The following is a 22098-nucleotide window of genomic DNA, read 5'->3' on the forward strand; positions in this document are numbered from 1 at the left end:
TAAGTCTCCAATTGATCCGGTGCCTCCTTTTGCGCCGCAAAAGGAGAGAAGCTCTAGCTCTCCCGTTGGGCGGGAACAATTTCACTGGGAGAAAAAAAAAAGGCGCGGCGGCAGCGGTGGTGACGGGGAGGCGTTGGTTCCCAGCGAACAGTGGCTTGGTAGTACCGGTGAGGCCGTGGGAGGTGCTATACGCATGCGCTGAGAAGGGGACCCGGGCGAAGGAATAGCAGGAAGAGGCCAGAATGCTTCTGCCTTGACAGTTTCTTTTATCCGTGGACCGGATTTCCTGGTTGCTGCTGGTGGTTGTATTTTTCTCCTTAACGCCCTGACACTCTGTAATTCGGGTGGTAAAAGGGATAGCTGCTCATCTGGGAGGATAGCAGCCTGGATTGTTTCTTCTTCTTTTCTTTTAATACTACTTCGGTTGCATCGTGTTGCAACCTGTCCAGAGCAAACTAAGATAGGAGTTGGAAAATATATGGGAAAATATATTTTGCTTTCCCCATGGTCGATTTTGAGTTTTTAGGATTTCCCTGCTGTAGCAGGGTGGAGAAATGGACTGTCTAATATAGTTTCTTCCATAGTGCTGATGGACAAACTAAGATATTTTAAGGATAATTAGGGGCAGAGATTGGAATTGGAAATATTTTCGATGCTGGAAATCTTTTCTTCCCATTGCTGTGCCCCTTCCCCAGATGATCATACTTCAGGATTTTTTGCCTGCCTTTTTTTTATCAGAAAAAGAAAAAAATCCATCTCCCTTTCCGTTCACCTCTTGGGACTTCCCCTTACTATTACGTCTGCAATCCAGCTAATTAATTTCGACTGAGTGGCTGCATCTTGTGCTTTCAGATGATAGCCCTATGGACCAACAATTTAGGGTGTTTTATTTAAAAACAAAACAAAAAAACGCGCCATATTATTTTGCTGTGGTCTATCAGTATTACAAAGCCTCTGACAGCCAAATTTAGTTGAATTGAAATATTGGGGTATGTTTATGTATAAATCACAGCACACTTGAGCTGAAATTACATGCACACTTGAGAACATGACGAACCTTACTGAATCAAAGGTGCACCTCATCCAGTATTCTGCTTCCCACAGCAGCCAACAACATGCTTATAGGAAGCCTTCAAGCAGGACATAAGCACAATAATATTTTCCTGCTTTTATTCACCACTGACCAATATTCAGTCTCGTGCTGCCTCTGAGCCTACAAATAGTACATAGCCATCACAACTTGTAGCTATTAAAAGACAATTCATGGAGAATAAGCCTAATCCCCTTTTAAAGCAGTGTACATTGGAGGTCATCACCACATCTTGTGGTAGAGAATAGTTTAATCAATGTGTTGCATGAAGAAGTACTTTTTTAAAAATCTTATGTCGTTCACCTTCATTGATTGATCCCAGGTTCTAATATGAGAGACGGAGAAAAACATCTGTATATCCACACCATGCATAATTTTTCAGCTTTCCCCCTAAACTAAAAAGTTCCAAATGCAACCTTTCTTCACAGGGAAGTTATTCCAGTTCCTTGATAATTTCTGCTGCTCTTCTTTCTTTCTTTTTGCACCTTTTCCAGCACTGCAGTATCCTTTCCTGCACACTTTACATTAGTGTAAAGGCATTACAAAACTGGCAGGTTTTCTTTTAACCCCTTTCCTAGTAATTCCTAAAATGGAATTCCCTACGTTTTCACAGCTTGTTTGTGACAATTCTGTCGGCCACATAGCATTTTCTCTGTGCCTTGAAGATTGTAACTTTGTATTTTTGTGCATTTGTGGGAGGTGATCTGGCAGGTAGCTGTTGCTCAATCTGCTCCTGGAAACTCTGGTTTGGGTGTCAGATTTTAGATAAACTGGAAAAAACCCTGAAAACTTTAAGCTTTCAATAACTTTTCTTTCATTCCTCTGATTTCTTCGCTTTCTGAATGTCACATCTTCCACCACTCTCTCTCTCTCTCTCTCTCTCTCTCTCTCTCTCTCTCTCTCTCTCTCTCTCTCTCTCTCTCTCTCCCCCCCCCCAATTACCAGGCAGCTGCTCTTGGTTCACTGCTTCATCTCTCTCTTTATCTAACCATGGTTCTCTAACTCTTCCTTCCATATTTGCAAATTTCATTTTATTTTACTTCATCAATAAAGCATCCTTTTCCTGAAAAAGTTCCATCTTCATCCCTATTTCCCTGTCCCAGCTACTTTACAAAGACACTCCATTACTTAGACCAGGGATGGGGGACCTGTGTCTTGATAAATTTGAGCTCCCATTGTCTCCGACCATTGACCATACTTGGACATCTCTACCAGACTGATAGCAGCCTGATCCTGGCAGTATAGAGCCACACCTCAGAGAGAAGACAATCTTTCCACACTAGTAATTTGTATTTCAAAATACCTTATATCCAGAACATGGTGAAGTAGGTTTCTGATGTCTGCAGCAGTGCGTGTCCAAAGCAAAGGTGATACTATCTTCCTCCCACAATTAAAAGACAGGCTACTGTACTCAGTTACAGATATCCACCATCCTGTCTGATTTGACCCTGAGTTTTAGATATACTGGTTTGCAGCCTTAAGCTGCAGTTTCAGTCATAACAATAAGCCTTTGAATTCAGCTGATTGAACTGTTGAATATACAGGTATACCGGTGTGCACAGGGTAGTTTAAAAGTCTGCCATTTGGGAGGGTAGGTTGAAGGCTGCAGTTATGTAAAGTGCTATTGATGGATTTGCTTTGATTATAGTTGCTTTCCCATATAAAGCAGCTGTTGCTGAATTTAGTTTTTTTTTAAATAACTTATTTTTATGTTTCAACATTACAAATCAAAACATCACAAAAAGCATAAACAGAAAGAAGAAAATGAACAGAAAAGAGAAAAAAAGAAAAAAAAGAAAAAGAAAAAAGAAAGAAAAAATAAATAATAGTAAATCATAAAAAATTATAATCATAAAAAATTCAACATAATCTGTACATTATATGTTCAAACAAGGAAAGTAAAACTAAACAAAATAATACCAATTAATAGCAGAACGTCAAACAGAAACAAAAGCAAAACATGACAATTTTTTCAAGTTGCAAATATTTTCTTGTATTCCTGTGTTCCTATATCCCTCCACCCTACCCACCACCCACCGTGCGTGATTTGATACTTCCAGCCATATTTTGTTCTGCGCCTTTCATGTTCTCACGAGCAATTGTGTACCTAATTGCTTGTTATAGATCTATTAATGAACCTTTTCTTAGCCCTCATATGGTAGCTGTTGCTGAATTTAGTGTTTTCTTTTCCTGTCCAATTGAAATAGGCTCATTTTTAGCTCATATAAGTTCTCTCCCATTATTTATTAATAGTGCTGCAGCTGTTCCCTCATTGCTGTCTTTTTAAAAAAACCTATGTTATGCTAAGAGCTAAAACATAAATTAACAAACTGGATTATAAAGTGAGATTTAATATGTTTCATGTAAAATGTGATGCGTGTAGTATGTATATTTCAAATAGTGTGTGAAGTGCTATTACTGTAGAAATAGGATGTGTGAAACAGAAAATAAGAGAAAAGCAGAATTAAAATTGACCAATTATCACCTTTCAAGTAAACCCCAAAGAAGCATCGGAAATGGGGCAGGTACAGGAAATTGAGTCTATTTAAAATCTGCTTCTTAGCCACTGATATTGATTCTAGGCCACATAACATAGTTGTAGTTTGCATTATATATATATACAGTAGAACCTCGGTTTATGAACACCTCGGTTTATGAATTTTCGGTTTACGAACGCCGCGGACCCATCTGGAACGGATTAATTCATTTTCCATTACTTTCAATGGGAAAGTTTGCTTCAGTTTATGAACGCTTCAGTTTATGAACAGACTTCCGGAACCAATTACACCCATGCTTCAGTTTATGAACGCTTCAGTTTAAGTACTCCGCGGACCCATCTGGAACGGATTAATCCACTTTCCATTATTTTCAATGGGAAAGTTTGCTTCAGTTTATGAACGCTTCGGTTTACGAACACCACGGACCCATCTGGAACGGATTAATCCACTTTCCATTACTTTCAATGGGAAAGTTCGCTTCAGTTTATGAACGCTTCAGTTTATGAACAGACTTCCGGAACCAATTGTGTTCATAAACCGAGGTACCACTGTATTCTTCATTTTAGTCACGAACCCTTCCCTAAGGTATTTTCAAAGGTTCTTTATAATTATTGGAGTAAGATCTATTCTATTAATATCCTGTTAATTTGTATACAGGAAGTTGAAGGGTTTGCAAGTAGAGAAACCTTGATAAGTGGGGAACCCAACCAAGAACAATAAAATTAACTATTCACTCACCCCCCCCCCACTTTCTAGTTGCTTAGAGGCTTAAAAAACAACAACCCAAAGATGAACAGGCAAGTGACTATTTATTTCTCTTTAAACAGCAATGGTCCGTAATGGCAAAAATGGTGGACTTCATCTGAAACAGATCTCTTACTACAAACAAACGGGTGGATACCACCCCACAACATTAGCAAGTGAAAGGAGCGGAATAAGAAGAGCAGCTAAAAAATTTGTTTTCAGAGGTAATGATAATATTATGGTCTTGGCAGTTCAGTGTGCTTTGTGCGGTGGCTTTATATCCATGAAGGCTGAGACCAAACAATATTGGGCTGGGTTGTTGCTTATCAAATGTAAAATGGGATTTGCATCATCATACATAAAAAGAACATAATGCACATGATTTTCTTCTAAGAAATCTAAATACTGTACACAAGATTATATAAATTAGGAATATTACATATTTACGTATGTTTATGCCATTCTTCATGTATAATTTGAAATTTTGGGTGGCGAGTCTGGTGTTACCAAGAATAAAATCTGGAGGGCTGCATGTTCCCCACCCATGTCTTCTGAGGAACGGAGGGTGTTCCAGTTTGGCAATACCTTGGAAATCTCCAGGGAAACTTGCTTGGTGCCTGCTTTGCTGACACTTCAGCAACAGCCTTTTCATTTCCTTAGCCATTTGAACTTTTTAAGTTATCAAGGACAGTTTTTATTTCTGCTGTGTTCCTTTTCAATTTCTGGTGCTGGATTTGATGCACTTCCATTTGCCATTGCTTCATCTATTTTGTCTTTATTTTATTAATGGTATAGTACTTTATTCTTCTTTTAAGCTGCCCTGGGAACACAATAGGGTTGAAAGTGGGGGATATAAATTTAGCAAATAAAATAAATGGTAGCCCATGCCTGCCTATTTTGAAATACAATTCCCTGTCATGTTAGCCATACATTTGTATTCTCTGCAAACAAAAGCTGATATTTTCTTTAAAAAATTACCCATGCAAAATCCCTGAAAAATAATCTTGCTGACCACATTAACCACCAAGCCGAACATTACATCTCCCTTTCAGAATAGAACTGTCTGTTTTGAGCAGGTGTGCTAAGAAGTAGTTATGAATAAAATTTGAACCAATATACAATAAATGGTAAGAAATTACAAAATTTATTTGAATGCTTTATTTTAGATAACAAGCTGTTCTATGTGGGAAAAGACAAGCGGCAAATGCGCCTGGTGATTCTTTCTGATGAAGAGAAAAGGAAAGTGTTAGCAAAGTGCCATGAAAACCATGCAGGTGCACATCATGGCATATCAAGGACACTGACCCTGGTGGAATCTCAATATTATTGGACATCAGTAACCAGCGATGTAAAACAGTGGGTATGGGTCACACTGTGTTTGTGTGTGTGTGTGTATGAACTCTTGATCATTCTTTAAAGTCCTCGCATGATATGGCACTGAGCCTCTTGGATTTGCTGATCAGAAGGCTGACGGTTTGAATCCCCGCAACGGGGTGAGCTCCCGTTGATCTGTCCCAGCTCCCGCCAACCTAGCATTTTGAAAGCACGCCAGTGCAAGTAGATAAATAGGTACTGCTGTGGCAGGAAGGTAAATGGCATTTCCATGCGCTCTGCACTCGTCACAGTGTTCCGTTGCACCAGAAACAGTTTAGTCATGCTGGCCACATGACTGACTGTGGACAAACGCTGGCTCCCTTGGCCTGAAAGCAAGATGAGCACCGCAATCCCATAGTTGCCTTTGACTGGACTTAACCATCCAGGGGTCCTTTACCTTTATGGCACTCATAATAGTTTGAACTGATTTTTCTCAGTTTGTTCTACTTAAAACTGGTGGTTCAAGATGCAGAGAAAGACCTGATCCTAAAAGTGACTGCATTAGCAAGAAAAGGTTGGAATGTGTGGTTCTGGGGTATTCTTAATTTATTTCATGTGGCTTTACTTATTCCAGATCTTCATAAGACAGCAGAATATGAACAGCAATAGAAAGTTCCACCCTTGGACTGTTATCTAATCAACAGATGCTTGTGTTGCATTTTGAGATAATACTGCCAATGCTGTTAAATGTGTATTCATGTAATACCTATTGGCTGCAACACCAAACATTGTAGAAAGTTGGTACCCTGTCATTTGTTTCATATACGAATCACTTCCCACAAAGATTCTCAAAGTGATTTAACAGTACAGTGGTACCTCAATTTATAAACACAATTGGTTCTGGAAGTCTGTACTTAACCTGAAGCGTACTTAACCTGAAGTGAACTTTCCCATTGAAAGTAATGGAAAGTGGATTAATCTGTTCCAGACGGGTCCGTGGAGTACTCGACCTGAAGCGTGCTTAACCCGAAGTATGAGTGTAATTGGTTCCGGAAGTCCGTACTTAACCTGAAGCGAACTTTCCCATTGAAAGTAATGGAAAGTGGATTAATCCATTCCAGACAGGTCCACAGAGTACTTAAACTGAAAATACTCAAACCGAGGTGTACTTAAACCGGGGTATGACTGTAAGCACATATTTAAAACCAAATCCAAGTCTGCAACATTTGCAGACTGGGTTAAAAATCTCCACTTAGGAAAGCTGTTTGGAAAAGGAAGGCCTTCGGTGGACACCAAAAAGATAATAGGGAATGTGGGAGTGAGTTCCGAAGGGTAGGTGCTTCCACTCTGAAGTTACAATTCCAACATACAGAATGGACTTCCTGGTGAGAAAGGCTCCGCAGGAGGCTGCAACCAGTAGAGTACAGTGATAAGGGGCGAGAGGATCTTTGGATATTCTAGAAAAGGTAAAGGGGCCCCTGACCATCAGGTCCAGTCGTGTCCGACGCTGGGGTTGCGGCGCTCATCATGCTTTATAGGGATCAGGATGCCAGTCCCAGAATCTTGAACTTAGCTGATTGGCAGCCAGTGAAATTCTTTCAGCAGCAGCGTAATCTGATGATGATGCTTTGTGCCAGTGAGCAGTTGAGCTGCTGAGTTTTGCACTAGCTGCAGGTTCTGGACCAGCTTCAGGGACAGCCTCACATAGAGCATATTGCAGTGATCATATGTGGAGATTCTCAGTGTATTTCGACACTGATAATGCTATAGTGGTTCAGAAACTACCATAGCTGTTTAATCAGCTGAAACAAGTAAAAGTGCTAGTAGCCACTGAAGTCACCTAGGCTTCTAGCAACAGATTGATCCAGGAGCACGCCCAGACTACAAAACTGGCAGCGTGAATAGAGCAATGCACTACAATAAATTGCAAGTTGAGTTGCCTGCTTTCCTTTTGTATCTGAGTAGATGGGGATCTGTTATGGTATTTGTAGTTTTAAGTATCAAAACATGTTTTATGAGTGTTTCAACCCAAGGCAATGTAGCATGGTTATTCCGTCTTAAACCTATTGTTAGAATAATAGGAGATACTTGAATAACTTATTACAAAAACATTATTAATGCAAATCGATAGACTATTAACCCCACTTTTTAATGACTTTTCTCCCAGGTGTACGATTGCGAGCATTGCCAGGTAGCAAAGAATACAGCTGCTGTAGCGTCTAAATTCCATTCTATTAAGGCAGAAGACCCGTGGACTGTAGTTACTCTAGAGCTAATGGGACCTTTTCATGCCACCAGCCGGAACAATGTGTATGTCATCCTCCTAACAGATGTCTTCACTAAGTGGGTTGTGGTTTTGCCCCTGCCTGACCTTTCAGCAGCTGAAGTGGCTAAGGCAGTTGTCAGCACATCGTTCTGTTATGGACCACCTCAGAAAATAACTATAGATCAGGAAGAAGAGTTTGTTCATCAGGTAACTTCCAGTTGAGGGGAGAAATGAATTTAAGAGTGCTGTGGTAAGCTTATTATTCAGTACATGTATGTTAAATGTCTAAATTTGAACAAATTGCAATTTTGTATCTCAAAGAGAAATTAAGCTTAAAACATTTCAGTACCTTTGCAGTGTAACTGTTCCACTATTTCAAATCACAGTTTTCAGTTACCAAGTGAAATAAAAACAATGTGGAGGTTTAAAATGATTTGTCTTATTCTTAAAGATCAACAGGGAGCTGTTTGAACACTTTGGGACAAAGCAATTAATAATGCCATACCCTCAAGCTGATCATGAAAATGAAGCTGTCAAGACAATCAGATCTTTCCTTCTCAAATACTGCACGGAGCACACCAAAGACTGGGATGACCATTTGCAAGCTATTTCATATGCATTTAACTTGATTGATTCAGTACGTATGGAGAACATTTGTACCTTTTGTGTGAATTTGGGCTGAATGTTCTTTAGTAGCACAGTCTTAAATTTAACCACATTTCCTTTTTCTTCCTTCCTTTTTTAAAAATAGGAAACTAGCAACAACACGCCCTATTTCCAAATGTTTAAACGAAATCCTTATATACCTTCAACATTAAGTGTGATTCAAGAAGGAGAGAGTGACTGCCTGTTTGTGAGAATCTTAGCTGCTATTAGACAAGCAGAGAAAGCAGTACAGGAAAGGACAATTTCAAGTTGCCAGGTAAATCTGCCCCCTCCCTTTCTCAGGAAAAAATATTCAATGTTCAGTGAATACAGTAATTCAGAGAAAGAAAATGTGTGAATGATTTTAATTCAGCACATTTAACAAATGTCTTTCACTATTATTTCCAGCTGTTTGAGCTAGAAATAAAGGTTAAAAATACACCCTAAATCATGCATAAATGTGTCTGAATAAAGCTCATTCAAATCTTCAAACTGTGCAGATTGTTAAGGCTTATTCCTCTATGACAGGCATCCCCAAACTGCGGCCCTCCACATGTTTTGGCCTACAACTCCCATGATCCTTAGCTAACAGGACCAGTGGTCGGGGAAGATGGGAATTTTAGTCCAAAACATCTGGAGGGTCAAAGTTTGGGGATGCCTGCTCTTCCCTCCCTAGGGAGGGAAGCTGTCTGACATCACACAGAATTCCCTTCTTATGAAAGACAATTACAGACAGGAACTTATTAGATATAAGAAATAAAGCAAGACCCAGATATCATTTAGAAAAGTAATAAATATCAGACATACCTTTCAGACATATATAGCCCACAGTTTCACAAAACCTACAATTCCGTTTGTACAGTCATTAAATGTATAACAACTACCTTTTGGTTACAAGTAGGTAGCCGTGTTGGTCTGATGTAGTCAAAAAAAAATAAAAAAAAATCCTTCCAGCAGCACCTTAGAGACCAACTAAGTTTGTCATAGGCACGAAAGCTCATATCTATGACAAACTTAGTTGGTCTCTAAGGTGCTGCTGGAAGGAATTTTTTTTATTTTGTTTCAACTACCTTTTGATCCATAATCTTTTGATTCAGTATTGCCTGTTCACCTGGGGCCTCCTTGCAAAGGGTATGTGCAGATCCAATGATACCTAAATTCAGGATTCCTGACAAGTAGTTGATACAGTGAGCAGAAATCAACCATAGGTTTTGCCGAATTACCCAACAGGTCAAGTTTATATTCTAATAAGGGAGGCTAATAGAAAACTGCATTATGAGTTTATATGTGTATACAGTGGAGCACACAGAAAACCACATGAATATTACTTAGGCCAGGCATATGGATGGCGTTTCCACCCATGTTTGTTTTCTGATTTCCGCACATCTTGCAGACTCAGTCTGGCTTGCACAGATCAGATGCACTTGAAAAAAAACACACACACACCTGTCTCTGAAGTACATCCTTAAAACAAAAGTTCTAACTAATGGGTTCATTTTCTACTTAGAATATGAAGGAAATGCCTGTGGAACAGCAGAGTGGGAACATGAACCAAGTCAGGAAGAAACCAAAGCAAGTTAATCAATTTCTCCTTAAAGTTGGACATGAAGTTCTCAGACAAAAGAAGAATTGGTGGAAAGATGGTCGCTTCCAGTCCGAATGGGTTGGCCCTTGTATTATAGATTACGTTACTGATAATGGCTGTGCAATATTAAGAGATGCCTCTGGCTCCAGGCTGAAAAGGCCCATCAAAATATCTCATCTTAAGCCATATATAAGAGGATCTCAGGAACAAGGTGAAAGTTATACTCAATTATCTGGTTTTCACATAGCATTAAACCATAGGTAAAGCAAATGAACTGGTGCGCACTGATCAAAAGTCCCTTTCTGTGCCAGGAGCCACAAACCACAAGCCTATTCCTGTTATGTGTGAACCCAACTTGTGGTTTTCGCTTCCAAATTACAAATAGGAGCCAAGGTTTAGGGGAAGGAAACCTTGAGCCCAGACTTGCACGTCATGACAAGCCAGCCATAGTGGGTTGCTGCTCCTTGTACAGAGTGGGGAAGGGAGAAGCTGGGACTTTTGACTAGTGTGCACTAGCATGCATTAAACCATAGTTAACACATAAGGTTAAACCATAGTTGATGTTGAACTATGCCATTGGCTTTTTCTTTTCCCAAATTAGAGCAATAATAAGTGAAGAATCTCAAAAGACCACCACGATTAAAAGCAATTTGATCTTTTAATATTTCCCATTTTTTCTTACACATATGGAGATTTATGGGGAAGCTTTCTTGCCGTGTAAAACTTGCCTAAGGCTTTCCAGCCCTGCGAAACTTGTTTTGTGTGGGTGCATTTTCTCTAGCTATACAGAGTTATGTTGGCCTTTTGCCTGTTGAAATACACACACAATAATAATTATGGACATGATGCTGAGGCTTAAGGAAGCTTTGGAAATGCACCACTGCTAATTACAGTAATTGCGAGAACTGTTCTGGGCATATAGTCCAGATAGTGATATGTCTAAGAAGAGAACTGAAAATCTAAGCAGAATAAGGTTGTAGAAGTACATGTTTCTGCTGCAGTTTATCCATGTGTGTAGTGGGTTACAGAAGGATGGCAGTATTTATTATTAAACCTTTGTGAATATAATGTTTGTGCGCCGTCTTCTGTAATCATTGAATGAATTGCTCAAATGCAAAATGAGATGTCAAGAGCACTCCCTGTCTTCTCCCCCCATTAACTTAGACCATTCTCCTTTACCTAGCCAGTGAAAATATTGAATTGTTGAATCCCTTGAATGTTGTTTGAAGCACCTGTACTGAATCCATTTCCCAAAATAATCCTGTTTACTTGTTCAGAGAACGAACGTCTACATGACGTCAGTCAGCATTCTGGCTTTCTGTCCTATTTCAGAAAAGATAATTGAAATATTTAATTTCCATCTCCAGTCTATTTGTGACGGGCTCAGCAATTTCATTTCCTTTAAACCGACACTGAGTCACCAAGCATGATATTTAGAAAGGAGCCAACAGCTGCAAGCTACACAGTTCGAAGATCCAAATTGCAAGACAAAAAAATGACTGGGCTTTTGTTGTGTGTGTGGTGTTTTTATTTTTTTGTGGTGGTGATGGAGGAATTGATGCAGGGTAGATTGGTTAACTGCTTCTTGACCAGTTTAGCAAGGAAGCTTCTCACTAGAAAATTTATTTAAGGCTTTTACTTCAAGATGCCTTAACTGTAAAATTTATAGTACCTCCAAATATACCTACTGTATTTACAAATGTACCGGGACAAAAAAAAAGAGGAAGGAGAGAATGCTTTAAAAAAACCCAAAAATCCTTTGGTCTGCCACAATGTGGAGGCCAATTTCAGCCCCTTCCTTTATTAGTTGGGGCCCTCTAAGAAGCATCTGCATATCCATTTTTGTAGTCTATCTCAACTCTCAACTCTTAAAGAGAACGTCTCAAGAACTGTGCCCCATAAAATGGGATACAGATATGAGGGTGACATGCTGCTATCTCTGTATTGCTGCTCCTGTCCCTGGATTCAGAAGTGCCCAATGCAATGGGCTCGCATCCCCCCCCCCATTGCCATTTAATGGCCTTGTCTGCCTAAAAGGTTACCAGATTTTTTTTCAATGAATCCTGGGACACTTTTCAACTTCAATGGATTTTGTATGTGGACTGATTTGTAAATCCGGGGACTGTCCCCAGGAAACGGGGACATCTGGTAACCTTAGCCTAAATGAAACTTGTCTTCGAATCAAAACGTATTTTCCTGTTGCAGATAGCAGCTACGTTTGGCAGAGTGCCGTCATGGTTGATCATGATTATGTCGGTTCATCCGAAACGTCCGCGGGACAGAGCTCCAAAGATGTCTTTTCCGGAAAAGGTCCACCTGTTCCCGTTGCTGATGATGGCCTGTCGGGGAAGGACCGTGTCTTCTCAGAATGTAACAGTAGCGCAGAGACAGAATTGATAGACCCAGACTCCACTCACTCAATGCCGAAGAATCCAAAACAGTGGTGTGCAGCTTACTGGACTCTTCAGAAAAAGACAGAGGCTACTTGAATCAAATACAGTAAGACTCCATTGGAATAAGTGGTACGGAGCTTGTCAAAGGTGTGTAAATACCAACCTTTGCTTCCTTTGTCCAGAATTGACCACTGGTTCAGCTACTGCTAAATGTTCTGTTCGTATGTTGTATGAAACCATAGCTTAGCACCATATGCCCAAATAGCAGCAAGCCTTGGGCTCGTGCAGTCCCCTTTCCTGCTCTGGTGCAGCCATAGAGGAGGAGACTGGAAACTTTCAGTTGTTTTCCAGCCAACCATGGTTTCTCATATCAAACTGGTTAAATGTTAACTATGGTTAAGGGAAACGAGTCAACTTTCAAACAGTCTTCAGGGTATTGAAACGCATAACGTATGTAACTGCTTCCCTTTAAAAATCTTCTTTTTCTGGCCATGCGAAAGGAAGAGAAGGGAGTATAATATAAAGTTATAGAACCATTACAGAAACAATTAAATCTGTTCCAGCATACATTCAGTAGAAGAGGGTAGGTTACACGAAACAAAATGCTTAACTCTCATGGACCAGGTTAAAGAGGTGCATATTTAGCACATGGTGAAAGTTGTACAATGAATATACCAGACACATCTCTGTGGAGACTGTGACACAATTTAGGGGCTGCCACAGAGAAAACCCTCTCCCTTAAGGGTTACTGTAACTGTTTTATTAAACTGTATTATTATTATTATTATTTATTTATTTATTTTCCGGTAAGCGACTAGTAAGTAAAAAAAACAACAATTCGACTTTAAAGTACAACACAAACCCTTGTGACTTCTGAAAGTTTTCACCGTCAAAACTTAATTGGAATATGCAAATATCCACGATCTTCTTTAAATACAGTTTCTCTATTGTAGGACCTCTGTAAGCTTTAGCACCAGCTAAATGTTATTTACTGTCTGACTTGTGCCACCTGGTGGGTTTTTATATAACTTCAGGGGAGGAAATGGAAGACATACATTCATATAATGGCCTAGTTTTCCCTATTCTGGATTGTACCACTTGATACTGTCAGTGGGGGTTCTTTAGTGTTTCTGCAGTAGCTTTGACATGTAAATTCTGACAGATCTAATTAAGCCCACCAGAAGCAACTTGAAAAATTCTAGGAAGCCAATGAAGTCTTGTTTCTCAACCAGTAATTTCACCAGCTCTAGAGAGATGAGCAGCTTGTGACAGAACAGCTAACATAAGCTCTCTTCAGCTAACATGGTTTCTACTTGAAGCACAGTTTACCTTAAAGTAAACTTTGATTATAACAGATATAACAGTATATTGTGAGTTCTGGACAAACTTCTAGCAATCTGTAGTTTTTTCAGCAAACAGAACTAGATGGGTTGGACTAAAGGCAAGACCTCACAAACCTCTAATAAGTGGGGCTCTGCAACAAAACGTTGCCGTCTGTCCTAGATATGTGCATTTTGCTTGGTTCTGATAATATAAAAGACAGAAGCCTCTGCTGTCACTTCATGTGGGGAAATGTGTGTATTTTAGCTTGACATTTAAAAGTACACGCAGTCAGGACACACACCTGCATTCAACTGAATTCAGGATTCACCTTGGAGGTGGACTGAGGGATAATTCAAGCAGATCGACCATTGTTTCAACCCGAGACGTATGGGGGATGTTTGACCAGGAGTCATAGAAACGTAGAGTCCAAACAAGCACCAGCCCCACCTCTCACCCCCAATATTAATAGTGGATAACATTGTGATTGAAGCTGATCTCAGTGCTGCCTCCCTCTTCCAGTTTGCAATAGGGGCATAGCAGTAAATTGCTTTCTCCCCCAGTTGGAGGGGGAAAACAACAGTGGATAAGTGTGCAGGGTTCTGGTAAACGACTTTCTCAGATTCAGTCCAGTCTGCAGTAGGAGTATCATACTTTCGAGCAACAGTTTGGGGTTGTTGTATTAAAACAATCAGATAGTGACCCGTGGTCTGCAGTATTCAGCATGAACTTCACTGCGGGGGTTCTTTCTCCCAGTCCCTTCTGACTGCAATTTGGGGATAATGATCTGTGCATGTCTCTTTCTTTGTCTTCTTTTGCACAGTTTCACTACATTCACTGGACAGTGGGGGGAAACTGAGCAAATTGATTACTTAGGGAGAGATACATAGGTAGCCTCATACACCTTCTGCTCTTCTTACTGTCTCTGGCTCCTTTTCTTTTCTTCCAGCTAGCTTCTTTTACCTGCTTACTAGCTGATAAGCAGCATTTCCCCTCTCACCCTCCTTTTCACTTTTCTGCACCACCATGTCGAGGTGCAGCAAGCAGATCATGACAACAAAGGGTGAGGAAAACACAAGTGTCCCAAATGGAGAGAGAATGAATGGAAAGCAATGGAACCTTTTGCCTCTCGTGTCTTCCTCCGGGACACTCCAGAGTCCAGTTCTATTTCTCCCTCCCGCACTGACAATGCCCAGTGTAACCCCTCTTAAATGGGGTGTGCGGGGTATGTGCTGACGTGAGCTGGCAAGGATCTACTTGTTCCTAAGCCAGTCCGGTTATTAGCAAGTTAAGCTCAGGGGCCTGATCTGGCACTGTTTCCTGGAGCAGCCTGGAGCTAATGCAAACACCGCTATGCCACTGGCATGAGCAGTGGGGCTCTGGATGCAGCAGTTGCTCAGCTGCCCCCCCAAAGGTGAGGACTGTACCCTAAACCCCCACCCAAGGACTAGGGAAGAACAGAAGGAGACCCATGCCAAGTTTGCTTGATATTCACCGTACAGTCATACCTCTGGTTACAGACGCTTCAGGTTGTGCATTTTTGGGTTGCGCACCGCGCCAAACCCGGAAGTACCAGAATGGGTTACTTCTGAGTTTCAGCACTCGCGCATGCGCAGAAACACTGAGCTTTGTGCATGCACAGAAGCGCCGAATCGTGACCCATGTATGCGCAGATGCGGCGCTGCGGGTTGCAAACGTGCCTCCCGCACGGATCACATTTGCAACCTGAGCGTCCACTGTATAAGATGATAAGCTGCTTTATACCGAAGCAGTCCCTTGAGTCATGTGGACCAATACTTTCTTGGCTGGTTCAGGCAGAAGACTTTACTTGTCACAGGAGGTGCTGGGAAATGGGAAACACAATCTTCTGCATACAGAGCATATGTACATATTTAAACCTACTTGGCTACTTTTATTCTTAACCACTAGGTGCCACTCACTCACTTTGGTCAAACAAATCCGACTGCACACAGAAAGAGCATGCTTGCGTGTTCATGAAACTGAATGCATACATTTAAATCAACCCTGTCCCCCAATCGCCCACAACAAGATAGCACAAGGAAGGGAGAGTGAAGTGTGAAACACCATATGGCTATGTTTTGGGAAAGAACATAGGCGTGAGAGTTTGTTAGCTCTGAGTGGAAGGACATATTGAGGGATTACCGTATTTTTCCGTGTATAACATGCCCCCATGTATAAGACACCCCTTGTTTGGGGGGACTCCAAATTAAGAAAATAGAGGGAGATTGTCAAGAGTTGTACAGTTGTTGAGCTTTTTGGGGGGAGGATTGCCCAGAGTTGCTGAGCTTTTTGGGGGGGGGGATTGCTGAAAGTCGCTCACCCGACTGAATAACGCTTAAAATCGCAAATGACTCAAAAGCCGCCAATCGCCCGCCCAATTGCTTCAGGGGAAGCCAATTGACAACAACCCTTGCTGCGGCCACCAATCAAACTGCCCAATAGCCGCAGGCAATCTCCTGCTCGCGGCTGCAACCAATCGCCCCTCCCCCCTCTGCACTATCCGTGTATAAGACGACTCCCAATTTTAAACATATTTTTAAAAGAAAAATATCGTATTTTTCCGTGCATAAGACTAGGTTTTTTCCCTTTAAAATAATGTCAAAAATTGTGTGTGTGTGTGTGTGTGGGGATCTTACACACGGATACATCTCCCCTCCATTTTCTTAAATCAGAGTCCCCCCAAATAGGAGATATCTTATACATGGGGGCATCTTATAGACGGAAAAATATGGTACCTCATCTTATACACGGGAAAATACGGTAAGTTCTAATCCACGCCATTCCCACAGATAATTAACATCTTTTTTTTTTTCTGATGAAATTCTGCATGACCAGGAGAGTGGGTAGCTGTCAAAAGGATATGCCCTGCTGTCCAACAGGCAGTGGTGATGGATGTAAAGGGACACAGCAGAAAACCAAGACAGAAGGGGGGCATCGTTAAACAAGCTCATGTTCAGAAGCACTATGCGATTTGCTGCAAAAATATGTGAGGCCAAAATATGAACCCTAATATAAATGCTAGGTTTATGTAGTTTTATATATTTGGAGAGATTTCAAAAAAAATATTTGTGCCTGTATTAACCAACCACGTAGAAGATGATTTGCAACGGATTTCGTAACAATGTGAAATGCAGTACTTGAATAAAATAAAATAAAATAGGTTGGAAGGTTACAAGTCCACACATCAGCTACTGGAAATTAGTGAACTGGTGGTTGTTCTTTCTGGTTCTCTGAAAGCAATCTATAAAAGATTGCTAATAGTTGGCAGCGCTGACCAGCTAGCAAGAATGTCACCAGCAAGGACATTTTGCTGTCTGTGAACTGAGACAGTTCCTGATTATTAAATGAATGTATACTAGGAAACTGATGCAAGTTCCCCTTATTCCAAAGTCTAGTTTGACTTTTTGCCAGAGTAAGTTCCAAGTTGTCAAGTTAACTGGGCTGAAAGAGGTTTGGAGCAGCTGTAGTTCCTTGCCCCAGAATGCCCTTTTGGGGGACTTAACACTAGCATAAGTCCCATCAATGGAGCCTAATTGAGGGAGCTGCTGTGCCCCTGGCTGAATTGAGAGGGGGGAGTTACGCTGGCATAACCCTCGGTCTGCCACACCCAAACGTGCTCAAATCTGGTGGCTCTTGGGTTTGGTTTTTGCTGTAAGGCTGCAATCCCATATCCACTTTCCTTGGAATATGGCATTTATATACATAATAGTTGGCTTACTAATGTTTAGGCTAAAATGTATTTAGAAAATACAATTTTAGGGCAGTATTCAACTAAGTTTTACTCAGTAGAGTAGACCTGTTGAAATTAGTGATCCAAATTTAGTCATTTTCATTAATATCAACGGGTCTACTCTGAGTAACGCGGGTGGCGCTGTGGGTTAAACCGATCAGAAGGTCAGCGGTTCGAATCCCCGCAACGGGGTGAGCTCCCATTGCTCGGTCCCTGCTCCTGGCAGTTCAAAAGCACGTCAAAGTGCAAGTAGATAAATAGGTACCGCTTTGGCGGGAAGGTAAATGGCGTTTCCGTGCGCTGCTCTGGTTCGCCAGAAGTGGCTTTGTCATGCTGGCCATATGACCTGGAAGCTGTACGCCGGCTCCCTCGGCCAGTAACGCGAGATGAGCGCTGCAACCCCAGAGTTGGTCACGACTGAACCTAATGGTCAGGGGTACCTTTACCTTTAACTTTACTGTGAATTAAGGAAATGGTTCTCGAAATCGGTTCTGTCACAAAATGTGATCCTGATTGCAAATTTTAAGAGTTGGAGGGCGGGGGGGGGGTGAGGGAAAGATTAGCTTTGGCATCTCGGAAATGACAGTTTTATTACATATTCTATCCAATGCGAGTTAGGCACGCTGAAATAAATGGCTTTTGACACTGAGAAATGAGATGCTGTTTGGAACAGTTGCACTCCTCTGTAATCATTTTAAATTTGGTGCATTAATCAAGTTTCTGAGCTGGATATAATAACACATTTTTGAGTTGCAACACAGAGAGGCACGGTTTTGTGACAGCATGCATTCTACTATTTATTTTAAGCGGTTTTTATCCTGCTTTTCGGTCATATTTACTTCCCATTTCTTGAAAAAAGAAGAAGATTACAGCCCATTATGGATCAGCCCAGCCCCCAGGACTTGGCAAGCACCTGCATAGACCGAACGCCCTTCTCATTATCAGGCTTAAATCAGGGATGGAGAACCTGAGACCCTTCAGATGTTGGACAGCAGCTCCCATCAGCATGGCCATTGGTCAGGGAAGATGGGGACTGTGGTCCAACATCTGGAGAGCCACATGTTCCCCAACTCTGGCATAAAACAGGCATAGGCAGACTCGGCCCTCCAGATGTTTTGAGACTACAATTCCCATCATCCCTGACCACTGGTCCTGTTAGCTAGGGATCATGGGAGTTGTAGTCTCAAAACATCTGGAGGGCCGAGTTTGCCCATGCCTGGCATAAATCTTCTGGTGCAGGGAATTTAGGCTGAGGACCAGGTGGAGGGGGGCACCACTAGAGAAGCTGGCATTGTATTGTACTCACCAGTATAAGTGGGTGAGAAGTTATTTTCTATTTCCCCCCTATTATTCTCTCTTCCCCTCCACCCCCCAAATAACTAGCTGTTAAGATGGTTCTTCTATTCTTCCAAAGAAAAAGGGAAAAGGTCTAAAGATTTGCCATGTTCTAGGCTCTTTTTATTGAGTTTTACATAGAGGGAAAAAACAGAAAAAGAAAAAAGATTTTTTTAAAAAAAAGAGATACAAAAATACAAAATGCAAAAAAGACAATGTATATCACCTCTTCTTCAAACATCTTCACTTCCCCTTCTTACAGTCCTTATTAATAATTAACTCTTACCATTTCCAAATCTTATCTAGACATCATGAAATTACATCTTATATCCCATTTCATAAACTTATCCTTAAATAATTCTTATTCATTGTTTATAGAATGAAGGAAAGATAGAAAGAAAAAACCCAAAATAAAAATAAAAAGATATAAAACATTATCATATTTTCCCATTTCTAATCCAAATGTTTCGGACTTCCTCATTACCCCTTCTTCAGTTCCTTATCAATCACTAATTATTGCAGTTTCCAAATCTAAGATTACCTTCTTTCTTCCAATTTATAGCTTCTTTTTAACCATTTACCCATCATACTTCTCTTTACCTTTATTACCCAATATTCTCTAGCCTTTTACCCAAAAATATTCATAATTAATTTCCAAAATCTTCTTCCCCCTTTTTCTTCCCACCCGTTCTGCACTCCTTTCCAGTGCTAACCTTCCAAGAGCAGCAAGAAGGAAATGTGGGAAGTCTTGACGGCCTGTTTGTATCACCAAGCTTTCATGCCACAACACCAACACTGTATTACTGCTTCCTGTGGCCTTTGCAGCCATGATCGTGGGCTTCAGGAACCAGCGTCAGAAGAGTGACTAGTCATGGCAGCCGGAAGGAACACCTGTAGACTATGCTGAGGAAATGGAGTAGAGCCACTATTCTGCATGGCTCCGATATACTGCATTGATCTATAAATTCCGATGAACTACCATGGTGCATTGCTTAATTGGAAAGCACTACTGAATCAAGATGCCTCCCTGAGAACCAATTTCCACCTAATGATACTTGGTGGCAAGGACAGCTGCTTAGGTTAGGCAATTCCATGTAATTGGAACACCTTCAGGTAACTTCCTGGTGCTGAGGTCTTTGGAGATGTCTTGGGTTTCACACTTGGGTTCGATCTGCTCCTCAAAAAGTCCATGGGGGTTCCTGCTTAATTCTGTACCCTTCTGTTACACATCTCACTCTACAAATATGCTTCGTTCAGTCTGAATCCTGTAGATAGGGGTAGCAAACATGGTTCTCTCCATCAGCTTCAGCTAGCATGGCCAATGGTCGTCCAGCAATATTTGGAGAGCACCATGTTTGCTACCTCTTATGTAGATGCTAGACTTTAACAGACACCTATGTCTGGGCGCTATATAACCACATATTCTTGGATTCGGATATGGAAACAAGTACCCACTTCCATTCTCACTGCTGTCCAAACTTGAGCTCTTCATGTATTAAAATAATAGAATGCAGGATTCAACAGATGCATCCGCGTTACCGGAGGGGGGGGGGCGGCGACGATATTTAGTAACATGCATGTTTTAATACTTGCTAATTTAACAAGTTCCATTTAGAATAGTTATAGATGTGAAGTTACAGATTTGGCGTTTGAATGCTTGTCTGCTAGAAATGTTACCGAGTACAATTCAAAGTGTTGGTGCTGCCCTTTAAAGCCCTAAATGGCCTCGGTCCAGTATACCTGAAGGAGCGTCTCCACCCGCATTGTTCTGCCCGGACACTGAGATCCAGTACCGAGGGCCTTCTGGCGGTTCCCTCATTGCAAGAAGCCAAGTTGCAGGGAACCAGGCAGAGGGCCGCCTTGGTAGTGGCCCCCGCCCTGTGGAATGCCCTCCTATCAGATGTCAAGGAAATAAACAACTATCTGACTTTTAGAAGACATCTGAAGGCAGCCCTGTTTAGGGAAGTTTTTAATGTTTGACGTTTTATTGCTTTATTTATTATTTTTATTCTGTTGGGAGCTGCCCAGAGTGGCTGGGGAAACCCAGCCAGATGGGTGGGGAATGAATGAATTAATAATAATAATTATTATTTATCAGTTATGTATTATTGTTTCAATGAATTTAATTATGAACAGAACGCCAATATTTTAAAAAAACCGTTTTCTTATACATGTTCATACTATGTGATAGCTAGAGAAGTTCGTCACCGATGCCTGCTTTTGCTTGCTCCAAGAAAATGTCTCACCGACAAAGCAGTCCCTCTCAAAGGAACCATGTAGAGTTTCCTGCACGTAGCCACCTTTTCTCAGAAGATGTTAATGTTACTAAATGGATGGAGGCGGGAGGGGGAGGAGGCGGTACAGACCATGTTTTTATTCATTCAAATGGAATTTGGCCGATGTATCTGAATTATCATTGTCATGTTCTGTCAGATGCATTGTAGTAAATCTTCATTAGGGATAAAATATTACGGCTAATATAGCACGGCAGTTGAGACACAGAGACTGCCATCTTACCACAGCAGATGCTGCTGGGGCTGCAACTTCCCTCATCCCTGATTGGCTATGCTGTCAGGGGCTGATGGGAGAGGCGAGTCCAAGGGCTTCCCATCTCCGCTATGCACACTTACGTCTAATTGAACTCAGCACAGATTACACTGCAACTTCAAGTTGTGCCATCTGCTATGAATTTGACAGGAGGCCTCATGGCAAAGCACTCCTCTCCAGCCTCAGTCTCCCACCTATAAAATGGGCACAATTATGACCTACTTTGGAAGGTTGCTATAAGGGTTGTTGACTTTTTATATATAAAACACTTTGAACACTCCAAAGGACTTTACAAATGCCAAGTGTGGAAACTGCATGTTCATGCTATTATAACCAGGACTGTACTTTATGATTGGGGAAGGAAATGTGCAAAAATAAAATTATTTCTATGCAAGTTGAGACACAGGTTTCCTCTTAGCTCTGACAATGTTTTATTTGAGTACATACCCTGAAGTTTGGATATACAGGCCAGATTTTTCTTTAAAAACCAACGCTTGATTTTTATACATGTAATGCAAATTTAGTTTTAGGTTTTAAAGTTTTGCTTTTTTTTAAAAAAAGAAAAAAAACCAAAAAAATGTCATGTAACAAAACATCTTCCATCTTTCAT

At 41.1% G+C, this 22098-nt stretch overlaps 1 protein-coding gene across 2 annotated transcripts; it reads left to right on the forward strand.

Annotated features, from left to right (window-relative positions):
• Positions 1 to 4: 4 nt before the first annotated feature.
• GIN1 (gypsy retrotransposon integrase 1) lies at positions 5 to 21982 on the forward strand. 2 transcript variants are annotated; one of them, XR_004691588.2, is made up of 9 exons: positions 5 to 167; positions 4416 to 4556; positions 5499 to 5692; positions 7814 to 8119; positions 8364 to 8549; positions 8664 to 8834; positions 10065 to 10353; positions 12348 to 12682; positions 19648 to 21982. XR_004691588.2 is itself a non-coding variant. In XM_035100231.2 (8 exons), exons 2-8 carry the CDS (start codon positions 4418 to 4420, stop codon positions 12629 to 12631), a joined length of 1569 nt encoding a protein of 522 aa, XP_034956122.1. In that variant the 5' UTR covers positions 5 to 167; positions 4416 to 4417; the 3' UTR covers positions 12632 to 18118. The 2 variants fall into 2 exon arrangements, 1 of the variants encoding a protein (XP_034956122.1); XM_035100231.2 differs by lacking the exon at positions 19648 to 21982 and having other exon boundaries at positions 12348 to 18118.
• Positions 21983 to 22098: the final 116 nt, after the last annotated feature.

This window comes from Zootoca vivipara, chromosome 11, assembly GCF_963506605.1.
Source record: "Zootoca vivipara chromosome 11, rZooViv1.1, whole genome shotgun sequence".
Lineage (NCBI taxonomy): Eukaryota > Metazoa > Chordata > Lepidosauria > Squamata > Lacertidae > Zootoca > Zootoca vivipara.

Excerpts from the sequence above, each read along its gene's own strand:
- GIN1 (XM_035100231.2), top strand. The coding sequence starts at position 4,418 with ATGGTCCGTAATGGCAAAAATGGTGGACTTCATCTGAAACAGATCTCT. Across the intron at positions 5,693-7,813 it reads CCAGCGATGTAAAACAGTGG|GTGTACGATTGCGAGCATTG; the intron begins GTATGGGTCACA and ends CTTTTCTCCCAG. Across the intron at positions 8,120-8,363 it reads AAGAAGAGTTTGTTCATCAG|ATCAACAGGGAGCTGTTTGA; the intron begins GTAACTTCCAGT and ends TTATTCTTAAAG.